The sequence below is a fragment of the Grammomys surdaster genome, unplaced genomic scaffold (genome assembly GCF_004785775.1).
Source record: "Grammomys surdaster isolate TR1022 unplaced genomic scaffold, NIH_TR_1.0 125852, whole genome shotgun sequence".
NCBI lineage: Eukaryota > Metazoa > Chordata > Mammalia > Rodentia > Muridae > Grammomys > Grammomys surdaster.
The window spans coordinates 2,256,687-2,280,848 of record NW_021620678.1 but is presented as its reverse complement, the minus strand read 5'-3'; the positions used below and the strand labels follow the sequence as shown (position 1 = coordinate 2,280,848).

Below are 24,162 nucleotides of genomic sequence, written 5' to 3'. Positions count from 1 at the left end.
GGGCAGCAGCCAGCAGGATGAGAGCCGGGCTGACTCTGCTCTAAGGGATGTGTCCCAATAACTTCTTTTCTACCCTGTCCCATCCTGTCCTTTCCTTTCTTAGGCTGGTCTTGACTTAAAATTTGGAAAATGCTATTGCAGAGGTGAGGAACAGAGGCTCTGAAGCCACATGCACTTACAGTTAGCCTTCAGCGCGGGCTCAGTTCTGTTGAGGGAATGGTTTACTTCTCCCATCATTTCTAATGAATGCAGAAATGAGGACATCGGACTTTAAGGAACTAGAGCTCTGACACCATGTATCAAAATTAGTATTGCATTTGGCAGCCATTCAGACCGAATTGAAAAGACTCTCGAGATCACGCAATGCAAGGTTTTTGAAACAGGACATAAAATTATATCCACAGTGATTACAGATCTGGAGAATCAAACTACATGAAAGAAGGGCTGGAAACAGCACAAATACTCACTGCTCTTTTGAAACTGGTGACTTTTTTGTTTTCTAATTTTGAGTACTTGGGGTGGTCTAAGTATTAAGTTTTAAACACAGACAGCAGTAGCTTGAGAGGCACAGCACAGACTCAGCTGGAAGCTGGTGTGTACCCGTCTTGCCTCAGGACCCTGCAGTCACCAAGCTGCTGAGGTGGACAGCAGCAGCCACTACAGACAAAGCATGTTTTGTGGACCTGTGCATTCATAAGCATATGTTCCAGCCTTGAGAGTTTATTGGTGTGTTTTTCCATAGACCGAGGACTATTTGAAACGGAAGATCCGTTCCCGGCCGGAGAGATCAGAGCTGGTCAGGATGCATATTCTGGAAGGTGTGTGAGGTTGGAAGTTCTTCCCCGGCTGGCTGCATTTTGTATTTTTGCACCCTCCCACTTTCTGCTGTTGTCCGTCTGCTAGCAGGGGCCAGCTGTTGGCTTCACAGGCAGACATGTAGCTGCCACTGTCTTATGGGAGTGTGTGGGAAGCATGGAGTCTTTGCCTGGGTTAACATGACCCTTCTCCTGGGTCCACCACCCACTGATTCATAATTCGAGTGACCCACCCTCTGGTATAAAATGGTCTCTGTCTGCTGGGATGGAGCTCCTTTCTCTCCCAAACATTGTAGTTTGTTTGGGGTTCATTTGCTCGCTCACTTGCTCCCTCCCTCACCCAGCCATCCACGGGCGTTACCTAAGCCCTGTGACGACAGCCAGACCCACCCAGCTATACTTTTCGTTTCTGTAGTTTGCTATAGGATTCATTTTCTATAGTTTTTGAACAGGAAAGATTTGGGCTCCAGAGAGTGGCACATGCATGCCTACTGTTTGTTTGCTTAGTGTGGGGTCACTGGGAGCCTGGATCTTCTCAAGTCAGGGGAGCCTGGAGGATGTCTTCTCAAGTCAGAACCCTACATTTTGCAACTGAGGCCACCGAGAGCCAGAACAAAGAACAGTGGCCCAGGTCTAAGTGGAGCAGAGCTGTCCTTCCTCTGGTGTTTCTTCCTCTGGTGTTTCTTCCTCTGGTGTTTCTTCCTCTGGTGCAGCCCCACCTCAGAAACTCCTCAGGTCTAGCCTGGCTGTAATTGTGCCGGGACACTGAAAGCCAGGCTACACTCCTCGGCCTGGGCATGCTTTTCGCTCTGCTTGTGTCAGCTCCTGTTGCTCTAGAGGCCCCAGGGCAGGACTCTGGGACCTTTCTTTCCATCTCTCTGAACCCCTTTGCTTTCCCATGTAGAGACCTCGGCTGAGCCTTCTCTCCAGGCCAAGCAGCTGAAGCTGAAGAGAGCCAGGCTGGCTGATGACCTCAATGAAAAGATTGCACAGAGGCCTGGCCCTATGGAGCTGGTGGAGAAGAATATCTTGCCTGTGGAGTCCAGCCTAAAGGAGGCTATCATTGGTGAGGAGGCTCTCACCCTGTATGGACCCGAGTGTAGGAGAGACACTGAGTTAAGGGGACTTTAGTCTAGCATATGGAGCAGGGATTCACCGGGAGGAAATGTGAGGGAGATTTCAGGGGAGGCTCTCTCAGGGGAGGAAGTGGAGCCCAGGGCCATGTTTGCCTCAGACAGATGGGGCTGTGAGGGCCTGGTGTTTATCATACACTCATGTCCGTCTACGCACACACACATAAACCATCTCTTCAGACACTCAACATAAGTTTCATGTCATTCCCTCCCTCAGACCCAAGTGTCCCTTGAGTGTGCCCATCTGCCCTTTCAGAAGAGCATATGTCCTGCTCCAAAGTCTGTCGATCATCACCTCCCAGAGGGCAGTGCCCACCTGGAAGCTCTGCTTCCAGGACATGACTGGGTGCAGGAGAGGGATAAGTAGCATTTGTGGTGCTGGCCTCCACATGGACTCCATCCTGTCAGCATGGTCACTGGCTTCCTTAATGGGCCCAGCTCAGTGTGAACTACAGCTTATCCGGACTGGATTACCCTTGTCATGTACTTGGCCTCACCCAGCTACTGTCTCTGAATAGGTCCCCATGCTGAGAGTAAGAGAAGTCTGTAGGATTGGCATGAAGTATAGCAAGAGGCTAGGAAACAGAAGGCCACGCCCCACCCTCACATTCTTAGCCCATCAGCGCAGTCAGCCAGTGAGAGAGAGAAGCTTAGATGTTCCTCCTTGGTCCCAGGGCTGTAGAAAGCCTCGGGTCACAGCTAGAGAGGAAGAGGCTATGGGCTTGTTCCTCTTTTTATCTGGGGTCCTCCCCTCCACCCTCCCACCCTCCCCCACCAGCCTCTTCCCCTGGCTGTGGAGACAGTGGTTGTGACATGTCTCTTGACATATCCTAGCCTGGGCTTCCGTCTTTCCTCCACTGCCACTGCAATTCCCAGCTGGGGCCCCTGTCCTGCCTCAGTCCCTTTTCAGCCAATTCTGTCAGCTCTGTCAGAGCATGGTTCTGGGCCAGTCAGGGCACTCAAGGCAGGGGACTGGCCTGGCATATTTGCTGCCCAGCACTAGGTCTTGGCTTCATGGTCCTTTGAAGGAAGGCATACTTTCACTGACCCCAAGTACCTGTGAGATGGATGTCCCCTTCCAGGGACCCTCCCTCGGTAGCCTCAGAGCCTTAGACTGTTGTGGCCTCTGGGAACTGAGCCCTAATGAGGAGTTGTGCTCACTTGCTGTCACCATGGTCTGCCAGCAGCAGGTTCGTGGCCTTCACTGTGTGAGTGTAAGCAGTGGGGAAAACAAACCGGGGAGTTAATACAAAGGCTGAACCCATGTAGCTCCTGGCAAGCCTGTTCCAGAATGCTGACTGTGCTTCTGAGTGCTGCACTAAGGCAAGGCGCTCATTGGGTTCTCTATGCTGTACGCCTCTTGGACGCAAGGCTGGGTTCTGCCAGCCCTTCCTGCCTACCTTCCTGTGTGCTGGCTGCAGGAGTCTTACACTGGCTTTGCATTTCAGTGGGCCAGGTGAATTACCCAAAGGTAGCAGACAGTTCCTCCTTCGATGAGGACAGCAGTGATGCCCTGTCTCCTGAGCAGCCTGCCAGCCATGAGTCCCAGGGTTCAGTGCCATCACCCTTGGAGTCCCGAGTCAGTGATCCACTGCCTAGTGCCACCTCCATATCACCCACTCAGGTGAGCTTACTCCTCTTAGACTCTTCCTCACACCTGCCAAGGCTGTCCAGATCAGGCTCTGTCCCAGGCAGATGGGCAGTTCCTGCTGTATGCATGAGGGATAGATGTGTGTGTGGCCCTCATTTCAGAAGCCAACAGTGGACCCAGTTCCAGCAGCCTGAGCATAAGGAGAGGCTGGGTTGAGGTCCTGCAACCCTGGCCACCCACTCTCATTGGCTCTCCTAGCTGGCTCCTCGTCCAAGTGCACTCAGTTCAGAGATGTGGCTGCCACCTGTCTGCCCTTTCTAGTTCTCTCCCAGCCAGCCTGGCTTTGTATCTTGCTATCATCCCCCACTTTGTCCTCCGACCATGAGGAGGGCAGGGCAGGATAGATAAAATCTATCTAGGGTGCATGGTCCTCACTTCTCCCCTCCCTCCCAGGTTCTTTCTCAGCTCCCGATGGCTCCGGATCCTGGAGAGACACTTTTCCTGGCAGAGCAGCCTCCTCTGCCTCCCACACCTCTGCTGCCCCCCAGCCTGACCAATGGAAGCATCGTCCCCACTGCCAAGCCTGCTCCCACACTCATTAAGGTATTGTCTGCCAGTGTCTGTCCTCCTTCCCTGGGTTTTGAAGTCCTGCTATGATGTCATTCTAGCTGTGGGTATTTCTTCTCATCTCTGCACTGCCCGTGGTGACACTGGACACCGTCTTAGCCTGGTTTGTTGTTAGGAGCACACTACCACACCTGGATAGAGATTAAAGAAAAAGAGGCTTGGGTCAGGGAAACGGCTCACTGGAATAAGACACTTGATACCAAGCCTGACATCCTGAGTTTGGTCCTCTGGATGTCTGTACTTACAGACTCCCACAAATCGTCTTCTCACCTCCACGTGCACTGTAACACGCATGTGCACGCACGCACGCGCACACACACACACACACACACACACACAAATTAAAATGTAATTTTTTAAAGGAAGTTTTTCTTGGCTTACAGTACTATCCCATGGTAGTGGGGCTCCATCCTATGATGGTCTTACATATTCCCAGTCATTCTGAAGTCCCACTCTACATACAAGTTAAACCAGCATCCTCCTCAGATGTCACATGGGGAGTTCAGCTCTAATGCGAGATTCAGCAGGTGTGCCACACTCCCGCTGTGGCAGGCCCAGGCAGCCAGACATTTGTGCCTGAGTGCTCTACTTTCGGTTAGAGGTTGACTGAGCTGAGCCGGGTGTGCCACTGCCTGTGTAGCCTGCTTGTTTTCACTCTCCTCCCTGAAGCACCCAAGGGAGGGGTTACTGTCACTGTCAGGACCACACAGAGCCACCCACTGAAGCCCCAGTAGTTTTACCTGTCCTCTCTCATTCTCTCGGCTCCCTCCTTATAGACCCTACACCAGCATGGCCACCACCTTCACATTACCCTCTACTCCCCAAACTCTCATCCTTGAGATCCACAGCCTTTGGCTTGAGTGTGGGAGGGGCTGATGGCTCACAGCCCAAGAGCTGTCCAGGTTCTCTTCTGGTATTCACTGAGGCTCAGTTACCTGGGGCCTCCTGTCTGTCTGTAGCATTCCCAGGAGCGGCCAGCAGCCTCACCTCCAGCCACAGGCCTCTTCAGTGGGTCCTGCTTGCTCCTTGCTGTGCACTGCTTGCGGGCTTGTGGTTTCTCTCAAATGCCAGCAGCAGGCTGAGCCCCAGCCCCTCCTGGGTCCTGGCTTCCCCCTGCTTCATTTTTCCTGACTTTCTCTTCCTTGGAATGAGGCTGCCTGTGGCCACACCTTTCCTCTGCAGTCTGGGCTCTTGGCTCTGTGGCCTCATCAGACACACTGACAGAGTTAGGACCTCTTCTTGGGCTCCAGGAGTCCAGCTCCTTGCTGCCACATGTCCATGTTGTCTTCCTTTAGCGGGCTACCTCTGTCCACTCCTTCCTGTGGCTGCCAGTTCAAGACTCCACCTGATCTCTGTGTCGTCTTCTACCTTTGTGTCACCTTTGCTCAGGAGTGTCTAGGCTCTCACAGTCCTCTCTGGTACCTTCTGATTATTTGCCTTCATCTACCTCTGCCTGCCCCGAGAACAGGTGTTTTGACCATGGCCCACTAACCTTTCTGGGTTGTTGGCCCGAGTCCTGACCATCCAGGCCTTGTTAAGGTTGTGTCAGCTGGGAGCCTGTGGGCACACAGAAGATTGTGGCATCCTGGGCTGGATCAAGAACAAAATCACTGTGCAGCCTTTGGCAAGCAACTTGTGAGCTTGTTTCCAAATTCCTGACACTTCCTTTCTCGGTGGGACTCTTGAGAGGCCGGTGTGGTGACCTTTGAGCATGGCTATGCTACGCAGCTGAGCTGCAGTTTTGCCTCTTTGTTTTTATGTTGCTCAGGGTCACGTGACACCTGTACAGATCCATCTGATTGGTCCTTCCTCCAGCCTGCCATGTCTGTTAGGATAGGGACAGTCTCGTGGAGTAGGGGTGGGTGCTTCTCCGAAGATGTTGGGTGGTACCTCCTTGGGGTGGCCCCTGATGCATGGTCTCATGTTCCCTCAGCAAAGCCAACCAAAGTCTGCCAGCGAGAAGTCCCAGCGCAGCAAGAAGGCCAAGGAGCTGAAGCCAAAGGTGAAGAAGCTCAAGTACCACCAGTACATCCCCCCAGACCAAAAGCAGGACAGGGGGGCACCCGCCATGGACTCGTCCTATGCCAAGATCCTGCAGCAGCAGCAGCTCTTCTTGCAGCTACAGATCCTCAACCAGCAGCAGCAGCAGCAGCAGCAACAGCACTACAACTACCAGGCCATCCTGCCTGCCCCTCCCAAGTAGGAGCACAAGTCCACAGGGCTCTTCACGTGGGGCCCACTGCCTGCAGACATTAGGAGGTACTGAAGCCCTTTGTTTCTGTCTTGCCTCAGGCCTGCGGGTGAGACTCCTGGAAGCAGCACCCCCACCCCATCTCGCAGCCTCTCCACCAGTAGCAGCTCTAGCTCAGGCACCCCAGGGCCCGGCGGGCTGGCACGGCAGAATAGCACTGCACTAGCTGGCAAGCCAGGAGCCCTGCCAGCCAACCTGGACGACATGAAGGTAGGCGGCTAACCCCTTCTCATTGGGAGACTAGGCCTCTCTCATGAGGGATAAGGGGCAGGTTTAGGCAGGGACTGTAACGGCCCATGGCCACAAGATGGAAGGCAGAGGAGGCTCTAGATCTGGTCTGCTCTGAAAGGAGCACTTTAGAGCCTTCTGTAAGGTCTCTCAGGCCCGTGGTCATAACAGTATCAGCCCTTGTGCATGCGTGTGGGGCTGGGGGCAAATCTCATATTCTCTCTTATCATGTGGTAGTCTGTGAGCAGGGTTGCCCACTCTGGGAAAAGAGCAGGCAGGGCTGTCAACTTCACCCACCTCCACTGTCAGTCGGTGCCAGCAGCTCAGCCTACGCTCAACCTGTTTTCTCTGCCACTGCTCAGAAGGTGGGATAGGCCAAAGTCTTCTCTTGAACATTTGTCCTCCTGTGTCATAACCTGGATCCCCCAGCAAGGCTACATTCATGAGGGTCTTGGGCTGATGGACTCCAGCTGGACTTAAGCCCTGTCCTTTGCTGCTCAGTAGCTGTACGACCTCAGGGTTGTGTTATTCTGTGAGCTTTTCTTGTCCTGTGTAGCCAGTGAAGAAATTGACCCGCAAAGCACCATGGGCTGAGGGAGAGTACTCTAGGAGAGGGGCTTGCAGGGTAAAAGACTCGGGGAGTCATCTGGAATGGCCAGTGGGACCCAGACCTGCTAGCCGCCCACCTTTCATAGCCTGTCCTTTAACTTGGCCCATTTTCCCTTGTCCAGCCCCTGGTCCCGGCCGCTCTAACTCTCGACCCCTACAGGTGGCGGAGCTGAAGCAGGAGCTGAAGTTGCGGTCACTGCCCGTCTCAGGCACCAAGACAGAGCTGATTGAGCGCCTGCGTGCCTACCAAGACCAAGTCAGCCCAGCCCCAGGAGCCCCCAAGGCCCCTGCCACCACCTCTGTCCTGTCCAAGGCTGGTGAGGTAGTGGTCGCCTTCCCTGCGGCCCTGCTAAGCACAGGGTCAGCTCTTGTAACAGCAGGCCTTGCACCAGCTGAGATGGTGGTGGCCACAGTAACCAGCAATGGCATGGTGAAGTTTGGCAGTACAGGCTCCACACCCCCCGTGTCTCCCACCCCTTCAGAGCGCTCACTGCTCAGCACGGGTGATGAGAATTCCACACCTGGGGATGCCTTTGGTGAAATGGTGACATCGCCGCTGACACAGCTCACCCTGCAGGCCTCCCCACTGCAGAGCGTGAAGGAGGAGGGTGCCCGAGCTGCGTCCTGCTGTCTGAGCCCCGGTGCACGGGCTGAGCTGGAGGGACTGGACAAGGACCAGATGCTGCAGGAGAAGGACAAGCAGATTGAGGAGCTGACCCGAATGCTCCAACAGAAGCAGCAGCTGGTTGAGCTGCTGCGGCTACAGCTGGAGCAGCAGAAGCGGGCCCAGCAGCCAGCCCCAGCCAGCAGCCCTGTGAAGCGGGAAAGTGGCTTCTCCAGTTGCCAGCTAGGCTGCCAGCCCCAGGCCTCTGCCCGTGCCTTTGGCCCTGGCCTCGTAGTCCCCACTACCAACCATGGAGACGCCCAGGCCCCAGCCCCAGAGTCCCCACCTGTGGTGGTGAAGCAGGAAGCTGGGCCTCCTGAGCCAGACCTGTCCCCTGGCTCCCAGCTGCTCTTGGGCTCACAGGGCTCCAGCTTCCTCAAGAGGGTCAGCCCTCCTACCCTGGTCACTGACGCTACAGGGACTCACCTCATCCTCACTGTGACCAATAAAAGTGCAGATGGCCCTGGCCTGCCCACGGGGAGCCCCCAGCAGGTAGCTGAGGAACAGGGACAGGCTGGGGTGGCATGTCAGGGGTGGGGTGGGAGAATGAACCCTGTCTTGTGCAGGCTGTATTATGAGACCCGGGACCTAGTTTCCTGAAGAGGCCTCCTTGAGGCCCAGTGTTGTCACCCTCGCAGCCTCCTACTTACCCCATTCTGTATCTCCTCCTCCCTATCCATGAGAACTCCCAAAAGTTCGTTAGCTAGCAAAGCAAGCTGTCCCTGTGGACAGTGGAGGAGGCCCTTCCCCACCCTGGCAGATGTGGAGCCTTGCCGTGTCCTTACCCCCACCACCAACTGCTTCTCCCATTCTCCCATCCAGGCCTTGTCCCAGCCTGGCTCTCCAGCCCCTGGTCCACCTGCCCAGATGGACCTGGAGCACCCACCTCAGCCTTCTTTTGCAACCCCCACATCTCTGCTGAAGAAGGAGCCGCCTGGTTATGAAGAGACTGTGACTCAGCAGCCTAAGCAGCAGGTGAGGATACTAGGAGCTGGGGTGCTGCAAGCAAAATTAAGGCACTTCCCCGACAACCAGAGTTTGAGCCTCAGGATCCACATGGTGGACGGAGAGAACTGATTCCTGCAGACTGTCTTCTGACCTCCACATATGGCAGCACATACACTCACACATGTACAGTAAATAAAAATTTTAAGGAAGTAGGCCAAGCCCCACATGGGCAGGGCCTCAATTCCACAGGAGTTGGGGGATGGGCTTTAGAAGCAGGTCCATGAAGAGCATGGGAAACATCCAGTACAAGGCAGAAGCAGCATAAGCTAGGTTGGCAGCATATCTGACCTTAGATAGTATCTGGGTGTCCATTCTAGACTTTCATGTTCTTTCCTATTTCTGCCCCACAGGAAAATGGCTCCTCCAGTCAGCACATGGATGATTTGTTTGATATTCTTATTCAGAGTGGAGGTAAAGCCCCATGCCCAGCTCTCTCCCTTACCTCTAGTCACAGGTTGGCTACTTGCATCAGAGCAGCAGGCCTGACACCATCTTGAAGGCGCTGGCAGGCACAATCCTTTGACATATAGTCCTTGGCTGCTTGTCCCCACAGCCCTGCAATCAGGTGAACATGGCCTACATTTCTACAAACTGTGGGCAGAGTCATCCAGGTACCAAGCAGCAGCATTGCACCAAGGACCAGGGCAGCCCCAAGAAGGTAGAGGATAGAAGAGCATGGGGTCACAGCTAGATGATAAAGGTGCCTGGTCCCGGGCAGCAGAGTGTACATAGCCTAGAGCAGCATGGTCTGACAGGATCTTCGCTGCTATAGTGATGATGGCTATGCAGGAATATCAGGAAGATGACACAGCAGTGAACTGGAGAGCAGCAGCCAGGGGAGTAGTGCTTGGTGCTCATCAGTTCTCAGGCCTGAGGCGAGCATCTGGTGCTGGGCCTGCAGTGGAGCCTGAGCGGTCTCTCTGATGAGTACAAGTAGTTGAACCAGACTTCAAAAGAACCCCAGGCCAGAGCTTCAGCTGCCACTGTGTCCAGAACAAACACCATCAGGGAAAACTCCTTCAGTATTGCTTGAAAGAGTTGCAACCACTGAAATCTGGTGTTTAAGGGATGGCAGCAGAAGAGAGCTAGAGTACTGGATATTCCCCAAGGGACACTTGAGGATGCCAGAAAGGGGGAGGCAGTGGTATCTGGGAAGCAGTGAATAGCTACACAAGCAAGAATAGCTGACCAGGGACAAGAGAGACACGGAGGGTTTGTGTAACATTTTATTGTGATAGTTCAGTTGTATTAAGTGTGTTGGCATTGTGTCACTATCTACATCTTCGTAAACTAAAACCTGGACACCTTAGATGATCTCTGCCACTGCCCCACCTTGTCGGATTCTGACTGCCCTGTGTGTGGACTCCTGTGGTCTTGGTCAGCCTGTGAATAATTTTATTTAGCATGTCCTCACCCACGTGTCCATTATTTTGACAATTGAACTATGTGTGAATGCCGCTGCTGTCATGTTCTCTTGGGTACACACCCACAGTGAGACTATTTCATCTTTCCTTGCCATGCACATCACATCAGTACTTCCTTAACAACAGTGCTGCAACCATAAGTTAATGTTAATAGCCAACTCTAACTCTAGCCCCCCGCCAACTGTTTTCCTGTGTCTTGGCATTGCACTTCCCTAATAACCAGTGATGCCATGAACCGCTACAGCTATGTGTACATCATTGGAGAAAACACCTATCCTTTGCCAATTTTTGAATATCAACATTTTACAAATGCTTTATATCTTCTGGGCACATGAATTCCCTTATCAAATCTGTGACTTACAGATACTTCCTCTATTCGGTGACATATCTTTTCATTTTATTTTCTGATGTGTGCATGTGTACTAGGCGAACACTGCACCGTTCATCCTCAGTTCCAGCCAAGTTGTAGGTTTTATCTCTCATACTTAAGTCTGTAGTCATTAGATTTTCCTCTGGTTTGTGGTAAGGACTGTCACATCACTTTCTTGTGAATATTCAAACCTGACCCCATTAACTGTCTCTGTCGGCAGAGATTTCAGCAGATTTCAAAGAGCCACCGTCCTTACCAGGCAAGGGAAAGTCACCTCCAGCAGCAGCGTATGGGCCTCCGTTGACACCACAGCCCTCGCCTTTGAGTGAACTCCCCCAGGCTGCTCCTCCACCAGGTTCCCCCACCCTCCCAGGGCGCCTTGAAGACTTCCTGGAGAGCAGCACAGGGCTGCCCCTGCTGACAAGTGGGCATGAGGGACCAGAACCCCTTTCCCTCATTGACGACCTCCACAGCCAGATGCTGAGCAGCTCTGCCATCCTGGACCACCCCCCATCTCCCATGGACACCTCTGAATTGCACTTTGCTCCTGAGCCCAGCAGTGGTATGGGCCTGGACCTGGCTGTTGGCCACTTGGACAGCATGGACTGGCTGGAGCTGTCATCTGGTGGCCCTGTACTCAGCCTGGCTCCCCTCAGCACTGCAGCCCCCAGCCTCTTCTCAATGGACTTCCTGGATGGCCACGACTTGCAGCTCCACTGGGATTCCTGCTTGTAGCCCTCTGACTCCAGACATGGGCTAGGGGAGGGTCAGAAGTTGGGGAGCCACAGAACCATAGCCAGTGTATGCTCCCTGTGACTGTGAGCCTCGACAATCACAGTCCCTAGAGGCTACAGCAGAAATCCTATGCTTGGCTCAGGCTCACCCTGGGCAGTGGGCATAAGCTGTCAAGAAACAACTCTGGGCCCATGCTGAGGTTTTGGGAGGCTGGCCAGAGCCAGTTCAATTCGACCTCCTTTTCTGAGGTCAGAGGTGCACATCTGGGTGAAGTTGAGCCAACTCACCTTCCAAGTCTCCTATTCCTTCACTGCAAGGAAGAAACTAGCCAGGCCTCTACTCACCCATTCCCTATTTCAGCCAGTCCCAGGGCCCGGCACTCTGCCATTTTAGTCTTGGTGTATAGTATAACCAGTGGTTGGTGGCAAAAATCTGTATAGATGTATATACCTCTATATTATTATATATCAACTTACATATATACATATATTTTTAGGGGTGGTGGGAAATGGGTGTGGCTACCTCCACCTGCTTTCACACATAAAATGCCTGGAGGGCTGCTTGGGGCTTGATACAGGGTCATTGTGAGAAGTGTGCTATATGACCCAGTACCCAACCTGGCATGCAGCTGCCCAGGCCCACCCCACACATGTATGTGACATGTAGACAGACACCTGCCATTGCCTACACGCCACCCTGCCCTGCTTCCTGGCTCCTTAGTGCCACAAGGGCAGAGGTGCTTCCTGGTCCTCCTCCAGGAGCTCTCTCCATCCACCCACATTCCATCCCACCTCCCCACTGCAGCCACCCTGGCCTGGGAGTGGGGTGGGTCCCAGTGCATCTGCTGGGGGCTGGGAGGTACCTTCTGCCCAACACCAGCCTTGTTCTGTCCTGACCCACTACAGAGAAGGAATAGACCCATCAAGAGCAGTGCTGGAACAAAGGTGGGGAAGCTGTGTGAACTTTTTAAAATAAAACAAAAACACTGACTTGCCAGTCTGTTGTATTTGATCCATCAGGGTTGAGAAGTGTGGCTGGGGTCCTGGGCCTTTTCATACATGCTGGCATCTAGAGGCCACATAGTGGCCCTGATTACATCGGGCGTACTTGAAATTCAGCAAGGGCCCAGGAGTCAGACCATTTCACCTGGGATAGCCTTTGTGGAACAGAGGGCTTGGCTCAACAAAAGATGGGAGACTTGCTCTCACAAAAGGTTTATTTACAATAAAGGTCAAGAGGCCTTTATCCACCATTAGCCTACCCACTCCCCGAGCAGAGACCAGCATGGGTGTGACTCTCTGCTTCTTCACAAGGTTTTTGGTTAATATACCATATGGCTGGCACCCAGGGCTTCCTTAAGGACTCTGGCAGGACACTCCCCAGGACCATGTTAAGGAAAGCAGCTGAGCTGGCCACCAGTATATGCTTTTGCCAGCTGTGGGAGCCACACTGGAGAGGCCCAGACATTGATCATGGGTCCTGAGTAAGCTCTGGAGTGTGTCTTTCCCTGAACCTCCTAGCTTGAGTTGAGGAAGGAGGCCTGAGGCTGGCCAGGGCTCTGCCTTCTTTCTATTGAAGGAAGGAGCCTGCCAGGCAGTCTATGACGGGTAGGTCTGGGAGCCACAGAGCAGCTAGAAGGAGCATCATCCATCTATGTCCCAGCTGAAAAGATGGTGCTTCACCAGCATGTCCTGAACACCCTCCTTCAGTGGCTGCTTCTCCTCCTGTGCACAGAACAGCCCTAGTCATGGGCAGGAACCACCCTGGAACCACACAGGTCACTTCTTCAGCCCAGTTTGCACCACAGCCCTCCTGGCAAATCCAATGCCAGGGATCTACCAAGCCATATACTCACCTCTCTCTTAACAGGGAGCTCCCAGTCCTGAGAGAGGCTGAAGGCAAAGCAGCAGAGGACGCTAGGGACCAAAGAACAGTCTCTTGTCATGCTGGGCTCTTCTGCCACCCTACCAGCTTCCTTTACTACCGAGTTCTGTTTTTTGTTTTTTGGTTTTTCGAGACAGGGTTTTTCTGTGTAGCCCGGGCTGTCCTGGAACTCACTCTGTAGACCAGGCTGGCCTCGAACTCAGAAATCCGCCTGCCTCTGCCTCCCAAGTGCTGGGATTAAAGGCGTGCGCCACCACCGCCTGGCCCTACTACCGAGTTCTAAGCCCTGCAGAACTGCCCACTCACCGGAGCTCACACTTGATCTGGACCCAGCCAGGGCTGCGCAGGAAGGACCAGGGCTGGTACCACTTCTCCACAGTGGGCAGGCTGGAGCAGAGTACCTCTAGCCATAGGTGTAGGACCTGTTCACTGACAACAAGCAAGAAGGATGAGGCTAGGGCCTGGAGGACCCCAACTTGCAACCCCTTCCCAAGAGCTCCTGAGCACCCTCTACAGAAAGGTCCAGAATCCCTGGGGACCTCCCTCGCACACTGGCTCTGCCCTGTGGGGTACTCTCTGAAGGCCCGTCCTCTACACTTACTTGAGCCCCACGCAGATAAGTGAGCGGAGCTTGACGTCCATTTGTGCATGTGCTGCATCATGGGTCACATTCACAGACTGCACAGCCTGAGGAGGGCACACTGTCACTTAAGCGCCAAGTGGCTGGCCAGAGAGAGCTTAAGAATGCTGGCAAGTAACTTACCCGGTACAGCAACTCTTCAGGGGTGAGGACTTTGCCATCCTCATCCAACCTGCGAGAACAAGAGGGCCATCACCGGCTGCCATGCGGACACTGGCAGGTAGCCCAGGCAGTCTGCACGTACCTGTATGTCTTACAGAGCACCAGGCGGGAGTACACAGAATCAAAGTCTCTCTCGACTTCCCGGCCCGCTGCCTGTGGTGGACCAGACATAGTGAGTATGAGGACAGGGACGGGTGAGCATATCCCACTGCCCTAAAAGCTCCTCCCACCTCCTCCAGGAACCCAGGAAAGGACTGAGGTGAGCCCCACAAGCCCCTGTAGTTTTGGAACTGAGAAGGAACAGGGACCAATGGTGATTACCTCCTCAATAAACAGCCAGGGGTGGCAAGCCCCTCCAAGCAACGATGGCTTCTTCAGTCCATGTTCAAACAGGGCCTTGAGGGCTGGGCAGAGAGTCCCTCGCACGAGGTCTGTTACTCCTTCCGTCACAGAGTCGTCCCCCGCAATGGAGTACTGATGGAGAGAACATGAGAAGCGCTAGCCTGACCCCTGTAGCCAGCCACCCTCTCCCATCATCCTGGCAGCTGTCACAAGCCAGGGCTCACTTGGGACATGGGCCTGGTAGGATGTCCCACACTAGGGGTTGCAATAAGGAGCAGCTCCACATTCTTACCTCTTTGCTGCGCTCATCCAGGACCTCCACAAACTTGGCTGGAAACCAGCCTGTGGGGGGGAAGTAGCTATGTGGGGACCAGTAGCACCTGTCCCAACCCTTCTCCCCAAGGTCCAAGAACAAAGGGCTCCCAAGCTACCCAGAACCTTCAAGGAGGCCAAGCATGCCAAGAAGACCAAGAATGTCAAGAAGAGGAAAGAAAAGCCCAGCACCCTCAGAGGCCAGGGATCTGCGGCAGCGCAGGCCACGGAAGAGGAAGGACTGAGTAGAGCAAAGGCTCATCTTCCTTAACAGTTTGCAGCAGACAAAAGCCCTTACCTCTCAGGCCGTTCAGCTCACCCACCCAGCAGTGCTCATCCTTCTGAGAAATGATCTGCAGGAGAGAACAGGCCAGGGCTCAGTGCTCTTACAAAGCAGATGTCCTCAGCACCCACGAGGCTGAGGTCCAGTTTGTTCAGCAGCATCAGCTCGCTACAGGGAAGGCGGGGAGGAGGCAGCAGGACGCATGCGTGCTAGGCCCCCACGCACCGTGATGATGTCATTTTTGCGGAAGCCTAGCTCATCATCGTCATGCCGCTCAAAGTCCAGCAGGGCCTTGGCCCGACGCCGGTGGCTGCGTAAGCATGCCACATAGTTCTCATGGTCCCGCTGGTGGCTCTCCATGCTATAGTCTGGGGTCAGCTCCTGTCAGGAAGGAAAGGCCCACAGTGGAGGAGGAGCCTCAGTGCCAAGAATGGGCTGGGGAACGACAGCCCCAAGGTGAAGGGGGCCTGCCACTCACCACACTACAGTTCTTGGGGTCTGTGCACTGGAAGTGGCGTGCTACACGCAAAATGGCTTCACGAAGGTCAGCTACCAGCTCTGTCTGCTTGATGTTCTTTGCCTTGAGAGCTTCTAGGTCATCCTCTCCTAAGAGGCACACTGGCATGGTAACTGGTCCTGCCCAGCCTCCATTCCCCGCTGGAGGCACACAGTAACTGGTCCTGCCCAACCTCTAGAAGAGCCAGCACAAACCCACACTTGGGCTCACCAAAGAGCAAGGAGGTGATGCCGGACTTTCTCCGCTGGGTCCTGCGCCGGACAACCTGTGGAGAGGACAGCCAATCAGCAGTGTGCAAAGTGGCCACTCAGAAAGGGAAGACACTAAGTTGCTTGTGACTCACTAGTGCCTGGGCATTTCTAATGACTGAAGCTGACTCTGAGATCAAACCATATCTTCAGCTCAGGCTATGGATGGTCCCACTCTTAAACTACCCAGTTCAGAGTTCAGGAATGCATGTTATCAAGGGGGCCTACATCACCCCCTAGTGGCTATCTGGGCCTTTGCAGGCAGATGCAGAGCCGGAAGGGATGGACAGTGGCCCAGCAGGGAATGGCCAGTCTGTTCCTCACACCCACCCCATCAGAGCTTCCTTGAGAACTCCATGATTTGGCAAAGACAAGGCCTCCCTACTCAGTCCACCTGAGAGAGGTTGGTGGTGGTGCTCGTCCCCAGGGTCTGGCCTTGGTCCGCAATAAGGTAGGCCAGGTGCTTGCGGCGCTGGGTCTCCACGGCCACATCAGTGAGGGAGCCAGCCAGCCGCATGGCCTCCCCCAGCAGCAGCTCGGCGTCATCCATCTGTGCCGGGATGTCCGACAGCGTGTTGAAGATGGAAGCTGAGTTCTCTGACTGTATCAGCTCTTCCTCCTGGGAGTGGGACAGTAAGGGAGCATAGCACCAGCACCTTCCTCAGAAACCTGTGCCCTTAGCATGCCCAGGAAGGTCCCCCAGCACACCCACACTCAGGGCTTCTCTCAAGCAACGCTATGATGAAGACTGGACTACTGCAGTGTCCCCAGGAGGACACTAGGGCTACCATATTTGGTGCATGCTTTCCTGTTCTGTCTAGAAGCTAGGTAGCCCTGACCAGTGGACAGGCGACTCTGCAAGCACCTTAAGGCGCAGCATGCCCAGCGTCGTCTGGAACAACACCAGGGAGCCCTCGTAGAAGAACAGGTCCCAGATGCGTAGCAGCAGTCTGATGTGCACCACGCTGGCGAAGGCCGTGAGGAACCAGTGCAGTGTGATCAGAGACAGCTCTGCCAACAGACACCAAAGCCACAGGGGCTGGGGCTAGGCTGGAGGAACAGTCTGGGCAGGTATGGGCCAACTCCCAAAGAACAGCAGAGGGGAGGGGAGGAGAAGGGAAGGGAAGAGGTCAGAATGCAAAAGAAAAAAGCAACATAAACCACAGGAGCCTCTGCCTGCAGCCATCAGCCTCTGCTTCCTCAAACCTGAGCTCAGAGGTGGCACTATCATCTTAGGATCCCTGAACCCTGGGGAAGAAGGCAGCTAGGTCTCACCAATGTCATGCTCCTGCAAGAGCTTGTCTAAGCGAGGCAGGTACTGGACTATCAGGTGGCGCAGGACACGCTGGTCAGTCTGGACACCCAGCAGGGTAGTGCTGAAGTAGGAGGCAGGCAGTAGGTCCTCAATAATGGCACACATCATCCAGAAGGCATCCTCCTCCTCCAGGAAGAGCAGGAGACAGGCAGCCACCTAGCCAGAGAGGGGAACATGGGGCTTCTACCCAAGTATTCATGTGAATCAGAAAAGGGGCCCCATTCTAGGATAGACATTCAGGAAAGACTCTTGGGGACACGTCCTGAAGGCACACCTCTTCAGGCTAGTTAAGAGCCCCCAAGGGAGAAAATAAGATCCCATGGCCCTCCTTGAGGACTCCCAGGTCAATCCCTGCCTCCTACCCTTACAGCACCTCAAGGGAAAGCAGGCCTCAGACGAGGTCCAGAGAAGCCCCTGGTACACCAGTTATCCCCCAGGCTGCTCACCATGCCTGTGCCCTGGCAGTAGCCAATCTCTGGGTAGAGCCAGGCCAGTGCTCGGAGGACTCTGCGCAGGCGGGGAACCCCGATGCTGTTCACGTTGGCAAAGCAGGCGTTGCTGGGCATGGTACGGAGCAGGTCCTTTTCGATCTGTCAGATCCCCACACCACCCCAAAAGACCTTGTTTGATGCAACTGTAGACTGATGCCCATGTAATTAGGTAGAGAAGCTGTAGGCGGCTTGCCTCTAACCCAGGAATAGGGATTCCTTATAGTTCAGGCCAAGGCCAACCCTCCCTTCTCCAGGATTTGATCCCATCAAGTATAAAATTGAGCCCACACCAGCCACCTGCAAACCCCTCTTGTCATTCACGTGAATGCTTGGGTAAAAGCCCCATGTTCCCCTCTCTGGCTAGGTGGCTGCCTGTCTCCTGCTCTTCCTGGAGGAGGAGGATGCCTTCTGGATGGTGTGTGCCATTACCGAGCACCTGCTGCCTGCCTCCTACTACAGTACCCAGATCTGTATTTAAAGTGTCTTGCTCTTCCTCATGTGGAGCCATCTCCATGTCCTTCCCACACACCGGGATCTTTAGATAACTCTCCCTACAGCCCTGAAGGACCTGGAAAGGAGCAAGTTTACTCTAGGCCACATTCATGAGGAAAAGGGCTACCCACCCTACCAAGGAGACCAACAAGAGGCAGTCTCAAAGGTGACCTCTCCCTCCTGCCAGAGCACACAGGCTCTGCCCAGCACTTCCTCCTGACTGGCTGGCTGCCCCATGTTACCTGTTTGGCAGCGATGGTCTCATCGTTGGAGCTGTTCTTTACAATCTCACGGTAGGACAACTCAGAGTTTCTCTTCTTCTGCAGTGCCCCAGATAGCCGCATCCACAACTGGAGGGAGAAGCCACGTATCACAGTTTCTCTTGTGACAGACCAGGGCACTCTCAAGCCCCTAGGAGATCCTTGTCTTTGTGGCTATCTTACCTGTGGCCTCATGCCGTGTGGGATGCCAGCCAGCACGAGGGAACGGAGTTTCTCAGAACGGGGGAGGGATACTGCAATCTTGTCCCAGGTGAGATCCCCAACATCATGGTTGTGGGTAAACTCCAGGTGAGCCTGCCAACGTAGCCTCTGCGGGGGGTCCTCTACCAGGGGTGAACCTGTCATCTGGCTGCATCCAGGCTCAGAACCTTCCACCAAGACAACAGAGGAGAGAGGAAAACATGTTCCTCACTCCACAGGCTCCACAGCAGCCCCGTCCGCACTTAGAGCTGTCTTGAGGCCAGGTGGCTCCTCTGAAATAGACTCCACTGCCCAAAGCCTCCTGGGAGCTCTAGCTACACAGTCTGCTTAGTGGCAAGGGAGACCTAAGCAGACCTTCTACTCAAAGCAGCCTGACCCAGAAACCAGGTCTCCATCCTCCAGAGGCTCAGAAGCTTCCTTGTACCCTAAACACCAAATTCAATCCACTGCAAATACAACAGGGTTCCTGGAACCTTTTCCTGGAATTTTTTAAAAATTATTATTATATTTACATTGTGTGTGTAGGAGATGTCAGATCATGTCACTGTCAGAAATGTCTCATGGCTCCCATCTTGGGCTCAAAACTGAAGGCTTCCCAGGCTCCATCCTCACCTCACCCCTTCCTCTTTACTCCCTCCACTCCGTTTCTCCCCAGCAAACCCACTCACTCCTTGGAACCCGTGACTGCCCTTCCCGTTACACTCCCTGCTCGCCACTGAGCCTCCATTCAGTCTTCCCATCTGAGGAGCCTCACTTAACTCCCTATGTGTAACTATTTCACCTCCCTCTTTGCTATCCATGGAATGATCTTCCTAGGTCCTCCTGCCCCAGCATGCTCTATTTCTGCTTGATTACAGCCTGCCTCTCCACCAGAACGGGAACTCTATGTGGTCACGACCATCTTTGGGAACATCAATGGGAAGAAAGCACAAGGCACCATAGCCTCACAAACCCCGTGAAGAGATGAGGACAAAGTCTGTGGCCAGCAAACCATCTGTATGGTGAGTCTTGACCACAGAGCCTCCTTGGCACTCATCCTAAGCCAAGCTCTTATCCGAGCCAGCCCTAAAAACCTCAACCTTGTCAACATTACACAGAGAAAATGCCCAAGTCCTAAGTTTGCATCTTGATGGCTGTCAATAAACAGATGTCAAAACACTGTTCTGCATGTCTGTGAACACTCTCAGCTCTAAATCTGTGACCTATCGATGTGGATTGATTTCCATCATTCTAGAAAGTCCTCTATGTCCCTCTAAATCTCAGTGTTTAACTTCTGTCTTCTTGCACATTAGAAGACCAAGGAAAACTAGTGCCTGAATTAGAAATATGAGTGAGGTTGAATGCTTCAGCTAAGGAATTGCTCCTGCTCTTCCTAAGGACAGGCTGTCACAGTTCTGGCAAACGGTCTTCCCAATAAGCACCTAGTCAGATGCTCTCTTATAGAAAAACAGCTGTGCCAAGAATTGTACCACAGGCTTTTAATCCCAGCAACCAGGGGCAGAGGCAGATGGATCTTTGTGAGTTCAAGGCTAGCCTAATCTGCATAGTGAGTTCCAGGACAGCCAGGACTCTGTACATAGGCCCTGTCTTAAAAAAGAAAAGAGGCCACAAAACATCAGTGAATCTGCTGTAATGTGATACTATGCAGCCATTAAAAATGTGGTTTTTAAGCATATTAAGTAACATAGGAAATGCTCCTGTGTAATGGGTGGCATTTCGCAGTGGCAGGAAAAGAGCGCCTCACAGCAGCTTCCTCAAAGTGTGGGGCTACAGGTTTGTTTGTTTTTAATGCCCCGTCCTGACTACCCTGGAACCCACTCTTAATTTTAATCTTCATCCCTTTCTGCACTGCTTAACTTTTCTACAATATAAATGACTGATTATTTTGTAAAGATCAATAAAATTTATCTTTAAAAAAGATCAGAAGTTAAAACCAAACCAAAACAAAAAGCCAGGTGTGGTGGAGAATGCCTTTAATCTCAGCACTTGGGAGGCAGAGGCAGGCAGATCTCTGCGAGTTCAAGGCCAGACTGGTCTACAGATCGAGTTCCAGGACAGCCAGGGCTACACAGAGAAATCTTGTCTTCAAAAAACAAAACAAAAAAACTTAGAAGTTCTAATAAACTTACATCACCCTCAATATATTCTGTCCTTAACTCCTTAAGTGGCACCTCGTAGACCTCAGAAGTCACATGCAGAAGAATGCAAGACATGGGGCCAGAATTTCCAAGGATATCAGCAAGCTCACACACAAGGGGCTCAATCTTACCTTCCTTGTCCACACGGAAACCAAACTCATCATAGCAGAACTCTGGCTGCTCTGAGGAGTCTTCTTTCTAGAACCAGAATAAAGAAGGCTTGTCTATCCTCTACGGTGAAGCAGTTCCAAAAGATGACACTCATATGCTGCCTGCTAGAAGCCACCCCGAGAAAAGCTACCCTTCTATGATGGCTTCTCTGGCCGTGATTCAACTACAAGGGCTGACTATCGCCATTCAGTTCTCTCATGTCTCCAGTTAGTCTTCCTCCTAACTAGTGACTGATTCCCACAAGCCCAAGAAACTACAACGTTATGTCAAGTACTGAGTCTGATCCTGTGTGAACACTGAGTGGGTCACTCATTCCCAGAATACTTGCAAAGGTAAATCTCTTCATGAAAGGCATAGTAGCATGGCAGGCTGGTCCTGGCTATGCTGTTATACCTGTGAGTATTTTGCCAGGATCTCCTGGGGCCAAATGCTTGGAGTCAGGGCAGAGAAAGGGCCACTGGCAGATGGCATGTGGTTTCCTTCAAAGACCAGAGAGAAAAACAATCAAGAAAAGCAGAAACACCAGGCATGATGACAGCAGACATCTTTAATCCTAGCAGAGGCATATGTATTTGAGGCCAGCCTGGTCTACGTAGTACTGAGTTCTCATTCCAGGCCAGCTTCCTTACATAGATCCTACTGAAAGAAAGAAAGAAAGAAAGAAAGAAAGAAAGAAAGAGAAAGAAAGAAAGAAAAGAAAGGAAGAAAGAGAAAGAAAAAGAAAGAAAGGAAAGAAAGAAAGAAAGGAAAGAAAGAAAGAAAAGAAAGAAAGAAAGGAAAGAAAGACAGAAAGACAGAAAGACAGAAAGAAAGAAAGAAAGAAAGAAAGAAAGAAAGAGAGAAAGAAGAAAGAAAGAAAGAAAAGGAAAGGAAGGAAGGAAGGGAGGGAGGGAGGGAGGGAAGGAGAGAGAGAGAGAGAGAGAGAGAGAGAGAGAGAGAGAGAGAGAGAGAAATGTGGAGGCACCATTGAGGTGAGATATCCTTCTCTTACCCAAGGTAATCAGCATGAAAAAGACTGGCTGTACAGAGTAGGTTGAAGAGGCTGCTGGAAAAACCTAAAAATGATCACTTGGAAAACCAACAGCATATCCAACACATAAACACAGATTCTCTGCCTCTCTCCCTGACACAGTGGGAGGATTCACAGGCCAGAGGAACAGGGAGCTTGAACAGAGAAGACAGCATGGGTCATTGACCCAAGAACCCAAAGCCTTCTCTGCCCCCTTTTCCACTTCTCTCATCTAGAAGACTGTTTGCAGTTGTTTGGGTTGTTTCCTGAGAAAAGGTCTCACGGCCCAGGCTGCCCTAAGACCTGCCATGTGCTCTGCCTCAGGGGAAGGTTGCTGACCAGAAGTCAGCTCACTACGGGCTCCTGGTGAGGATGCAGGCCTTGTTCCCACCTGACATCGTGTGCTGTGGACGACGGCAGGGCTTCATGGATCTAGGCATAGATGGTCATCATTGGCATCTCTGACTGTCATGAGGCTCCTCAGGCTGCATCTGTCCTGTCAGGAAAGCAAAGAAGAGGTCATTCATTCCACTCCTCTCCTGGAAGATTTTTTTTTAATGAGAGAAAAAAATCAAGCCCTATCTTCAGGTTCCAGAGCCACAATATTAGTGGACTGTGTTTTTGTTTTTTGTTTTGTTTTTTATTGTTTTTGTGGTATTGGTAGTGGTGGTGCCGGGCGCTGAACAGCCTTTATATGACATATTTCCATATTCCCATTCTACAGACTAATACAATTTGTCTTATCATTTTTAAAGTCTTGTCCCTTCTTTTCTGTCCTGTTTGTTTGTTTGTTAAGACTCAACAGTAAGTAGACTGAACAGTAAATATACAAACAGATCAATTTAAAAACATGTAAGCAGGGTTGGAGAGATGGCTCAGTGGTTAAGAGAACTGGCTGCTCGTCCAGAGCTTGGGTTCACAATTCCCAGCACCAACACTGCCGCTCACAGCAGGCTGTAATTCTAGTTCTGGATCTAATGCCCTCTTCTGGCCTCTGAGGGCATTGCACATATGTGATGCAGAGACAGGCAGGCAAAACATTCACTCATAAATCATAAATAAATTAATTAACTAGTTAATTAATTTAAAAGATGTTTGAATATACATTTCTCCAAGTAAGAAATGGCCAATAGCAGGTGAAGGTGCCTGAGTATCATCAGCCACAAAGGAAACCTAAACTGTGAGGCATACTACTCCACAGCCATGAGGGTAGCTAGGCTCAAACCAAAACCAGAGTGCTGGAGATTGAACTCAGCTGGTAAAATGCTTGCCTCGCACACATGAAACTCTTCAGTCTGAGTCCCTGACACTGTGAGAGACGAGGTATGGCAGTGCACACCTGTGACTGCAGCACTAGGATGAAGAAAAGTCACAAGTTCAAAAGAATCCTTGGCTATATGAGACCTTGTCTCAGAAAACATTTTTTAAAAAGAAGGGGTTGGAATGATGGCTCAGCAGCTAAGTGCCTCTTTCAGAGGCCCTGAATTAAATTCCCCACACGCCTATCAGGCAGTTTACAACTGCCAGTAACTACAGCTCCAGGGGATCCACTCACTTCTTCTAGACCCAAAGGCACTCACATGCATACATACATACACATATACATAATTTCAAGTTTTTCCTTAAAACAATGTTAGCAAGAATATGGAGAGATAAGCTCGGCAGGGTGGCACATGCCTTTAATCCCAACAGAGGCAGGTGGATCTTTGTGAGTTCCAGGACAGCCATGGCTACATAAGACCCTGTCAGAAAAAGAAGAAAAAGGAAGGAGTGGGGGCTAGAAAATAAAATATGGCAGAACAAAAACACGAGGAAAAGAGGTTGTTTACAGTGGAGGAAATGAGATCTGCTGGAGGACAGAAGGGGCTGGAAGACAATTCTCAACAGCAGTTCCCTTCTCACCAGCCTCCTACTCACCGGTCTGTCACTCAGCAAACAATGACTGAGCACTGAGCCAGGCAGCAGAACAGTGAATAAGGTCAGGCTGTTGCACTGTAGTAGAAAATCAGATAAGAGACAAAATGAGATGGGACTGTGAGTATCACAGAGGAGCATTCTGTATCAAATCTAAAAGAGCCTTTGAGAGCTGAGGTCGAAGAAAGGTCCAAATCGAGGCTACAGGTCAAGACCTGGACTTCAATGAGGGAGGGATCCAGGTCCAGAGAGCAGCCAGTGAGCTCAGAGCCTGGGGTGCCATGGGGGAACAGAGTGGGAGGAAGCA

General features: G+C 52.3%; 2 protein-coding genes across 7 annotated transcripts in view; one reads left to right on the top strand and one right to left on the bottom strand.

Annotated features, from left to right (window-relative positions):
- Nucleotides 1-12,451, top strand: part of Mrtfa (myocardin related transcription factor A) — a 175,650-nt gene extending 163,199 nt beyond the window's left edge. For 2 of the 3 annotated variants that reach the window (XM_028789923.1, XM_028789922.1), the window contains 10 exons: nucleotides 743-818; nucleotides 1,720-1,881; nucleotides 3,397-3,572; nucleotides 3,993-4,142; nucleotides 6,100-6,365; nucleotides 6,459-6,627; nucleotides 7,415-8,410; nucleotides 8,741-8,893; nucleotides 9,277-9,337; nucleotides 10,941-12,451. In XM_028789923.1, the coding sequence (XP_028645756.1) occupies nucleotides 743-818; nucleotides 1,720-1,881; nucleotides 3,397-3,572; nucleotides 3,993-4,142; nucleotides 6,100-6,365; nucleotides 6,459-6,627; nucleotides 7,415-8,410; nucleotides 8,741-8,893; nucleotides 9,277-9,337; nucleotides 10,941-11,455 (2,724 nt within the window). In that variant the 3' untranslated portion in view covers nucleotides 11,456-12,451. The remainder of the gene's footprint in view (nucleotides 1-742; nucleotides 819-1,719; nucleotides 1,882-3,396; nucleotides 3,573-3,992; nucleotides 4,143-6,099; nucleotides 6,366-6,458; nucleotides 6,628-7,414; nucleotides 8,411-8,740; nucleotides 8,894-9,276; nucleotides 9,338-10,940) is intronic. The other variant, XM_028789924.1, reaches the window with a different exon arrangement.
- Nucleotides 12,314-24,162, bottom strand: part of Sgsm3 (small G protein signaling modulator 3) — a 35,892-nt gene continuing 24,043 nt past the window's right edge. For 2 of the 4 annotated variants that reach the window (XM_028789925.1, XM_028789926.1), the window contains 21 exons: nucleotides 22,333-22,437; nucleotides 21,326-21,411; nucleotides 20,893-20,959; nucleotides 18,585-18,790; nucleotides 18,384-18,491; nucleotides 17,605-17,748; nucleotides 17,119-17,314; nucleotides 16,709-16,854; nucleotides 16,238-16,462; nucleotides 15,806-15,860; nucleotides 15,557-15,684; nucleotides 15,304-15,459; nucleotides 15,094-15,148; nucleotides 14,776-14,825; nucleotides 14,463-14,615; nucleotides 14,224-14,294; nucleotides 14,103-14,151; nucleotides 13,941-14,026; nucleotides 13,646-13,768; nucleotides 13,311-13,371; nucleotides 12,654-13,179 (listed from right to left, as the gene is read on the bottom strand). In XM_028789925.1, the coding sequence (XP_028645758.1) occupies nucleotides 13,099-13,179; nucleotides 13,311-13,371; nucleotides 13,646-13,768; nucleotides 13,941-14,026; nucleotides 14,103-14,151; nucleotides 14,224-14,294; nucleotides 14,463-14,615; nucleotides 14,776-14,825; nucleotides 15,094-15,148; nucleotides 15,304-15,459; nucleotides 15,557-15,684; nucleotides 15,806-15,860; nucleotides 16,238-16,462; nucleotides 16,709-16,854; nucleotides 17,119-17,314; nucleotides 17,605-17,748; nucleotides 18,384-18,491; nucleotides 18,585-18,790; nucleotides 20,893-20,959; nucleotides 21,326-21,411; nucleotides 22,333-22,381 (2,295 nt within the window). In that variant the 5' untranslated portion in view covers nucleotides 22,382-22,437 and the 3' untranslated portion in view covers nucleotides 12,654-13,098. Of the gene's footprint in view, nucleotides 12,612-12,653; nucleotides 13,180-13,310; nucleotides 13,372-13,645; nucleotides 13,769-13,940; nucleotides 14,027-14,102; nucleotides 14,152-14,223; nucleotides 14,295-14,462; nucleotides 14,616-14,775; nucleotides 14,826-15,093; nucleotides 15,149-15,303; nucleotides 15,460-15,556; nucleotides 15,685-15,805; nucleotides 15,861-16,237; nucleotides 16,463-16,708; nucleotides 16,855-17,118; nucleotides 17,315-17,604; nucleotides 17,749-18,383; nucleotides 18,492-18,584; nucleotides 18,791-20,892; nucleotides 20,960-21,325; nucleotides 21,412-22,332; nucleotides 22,438-24,162 lie in introns of those variants that run through there. The other 2 variants (XM_028789928.1, XM_028789927.1) reach the window with 2 other exon arrangements.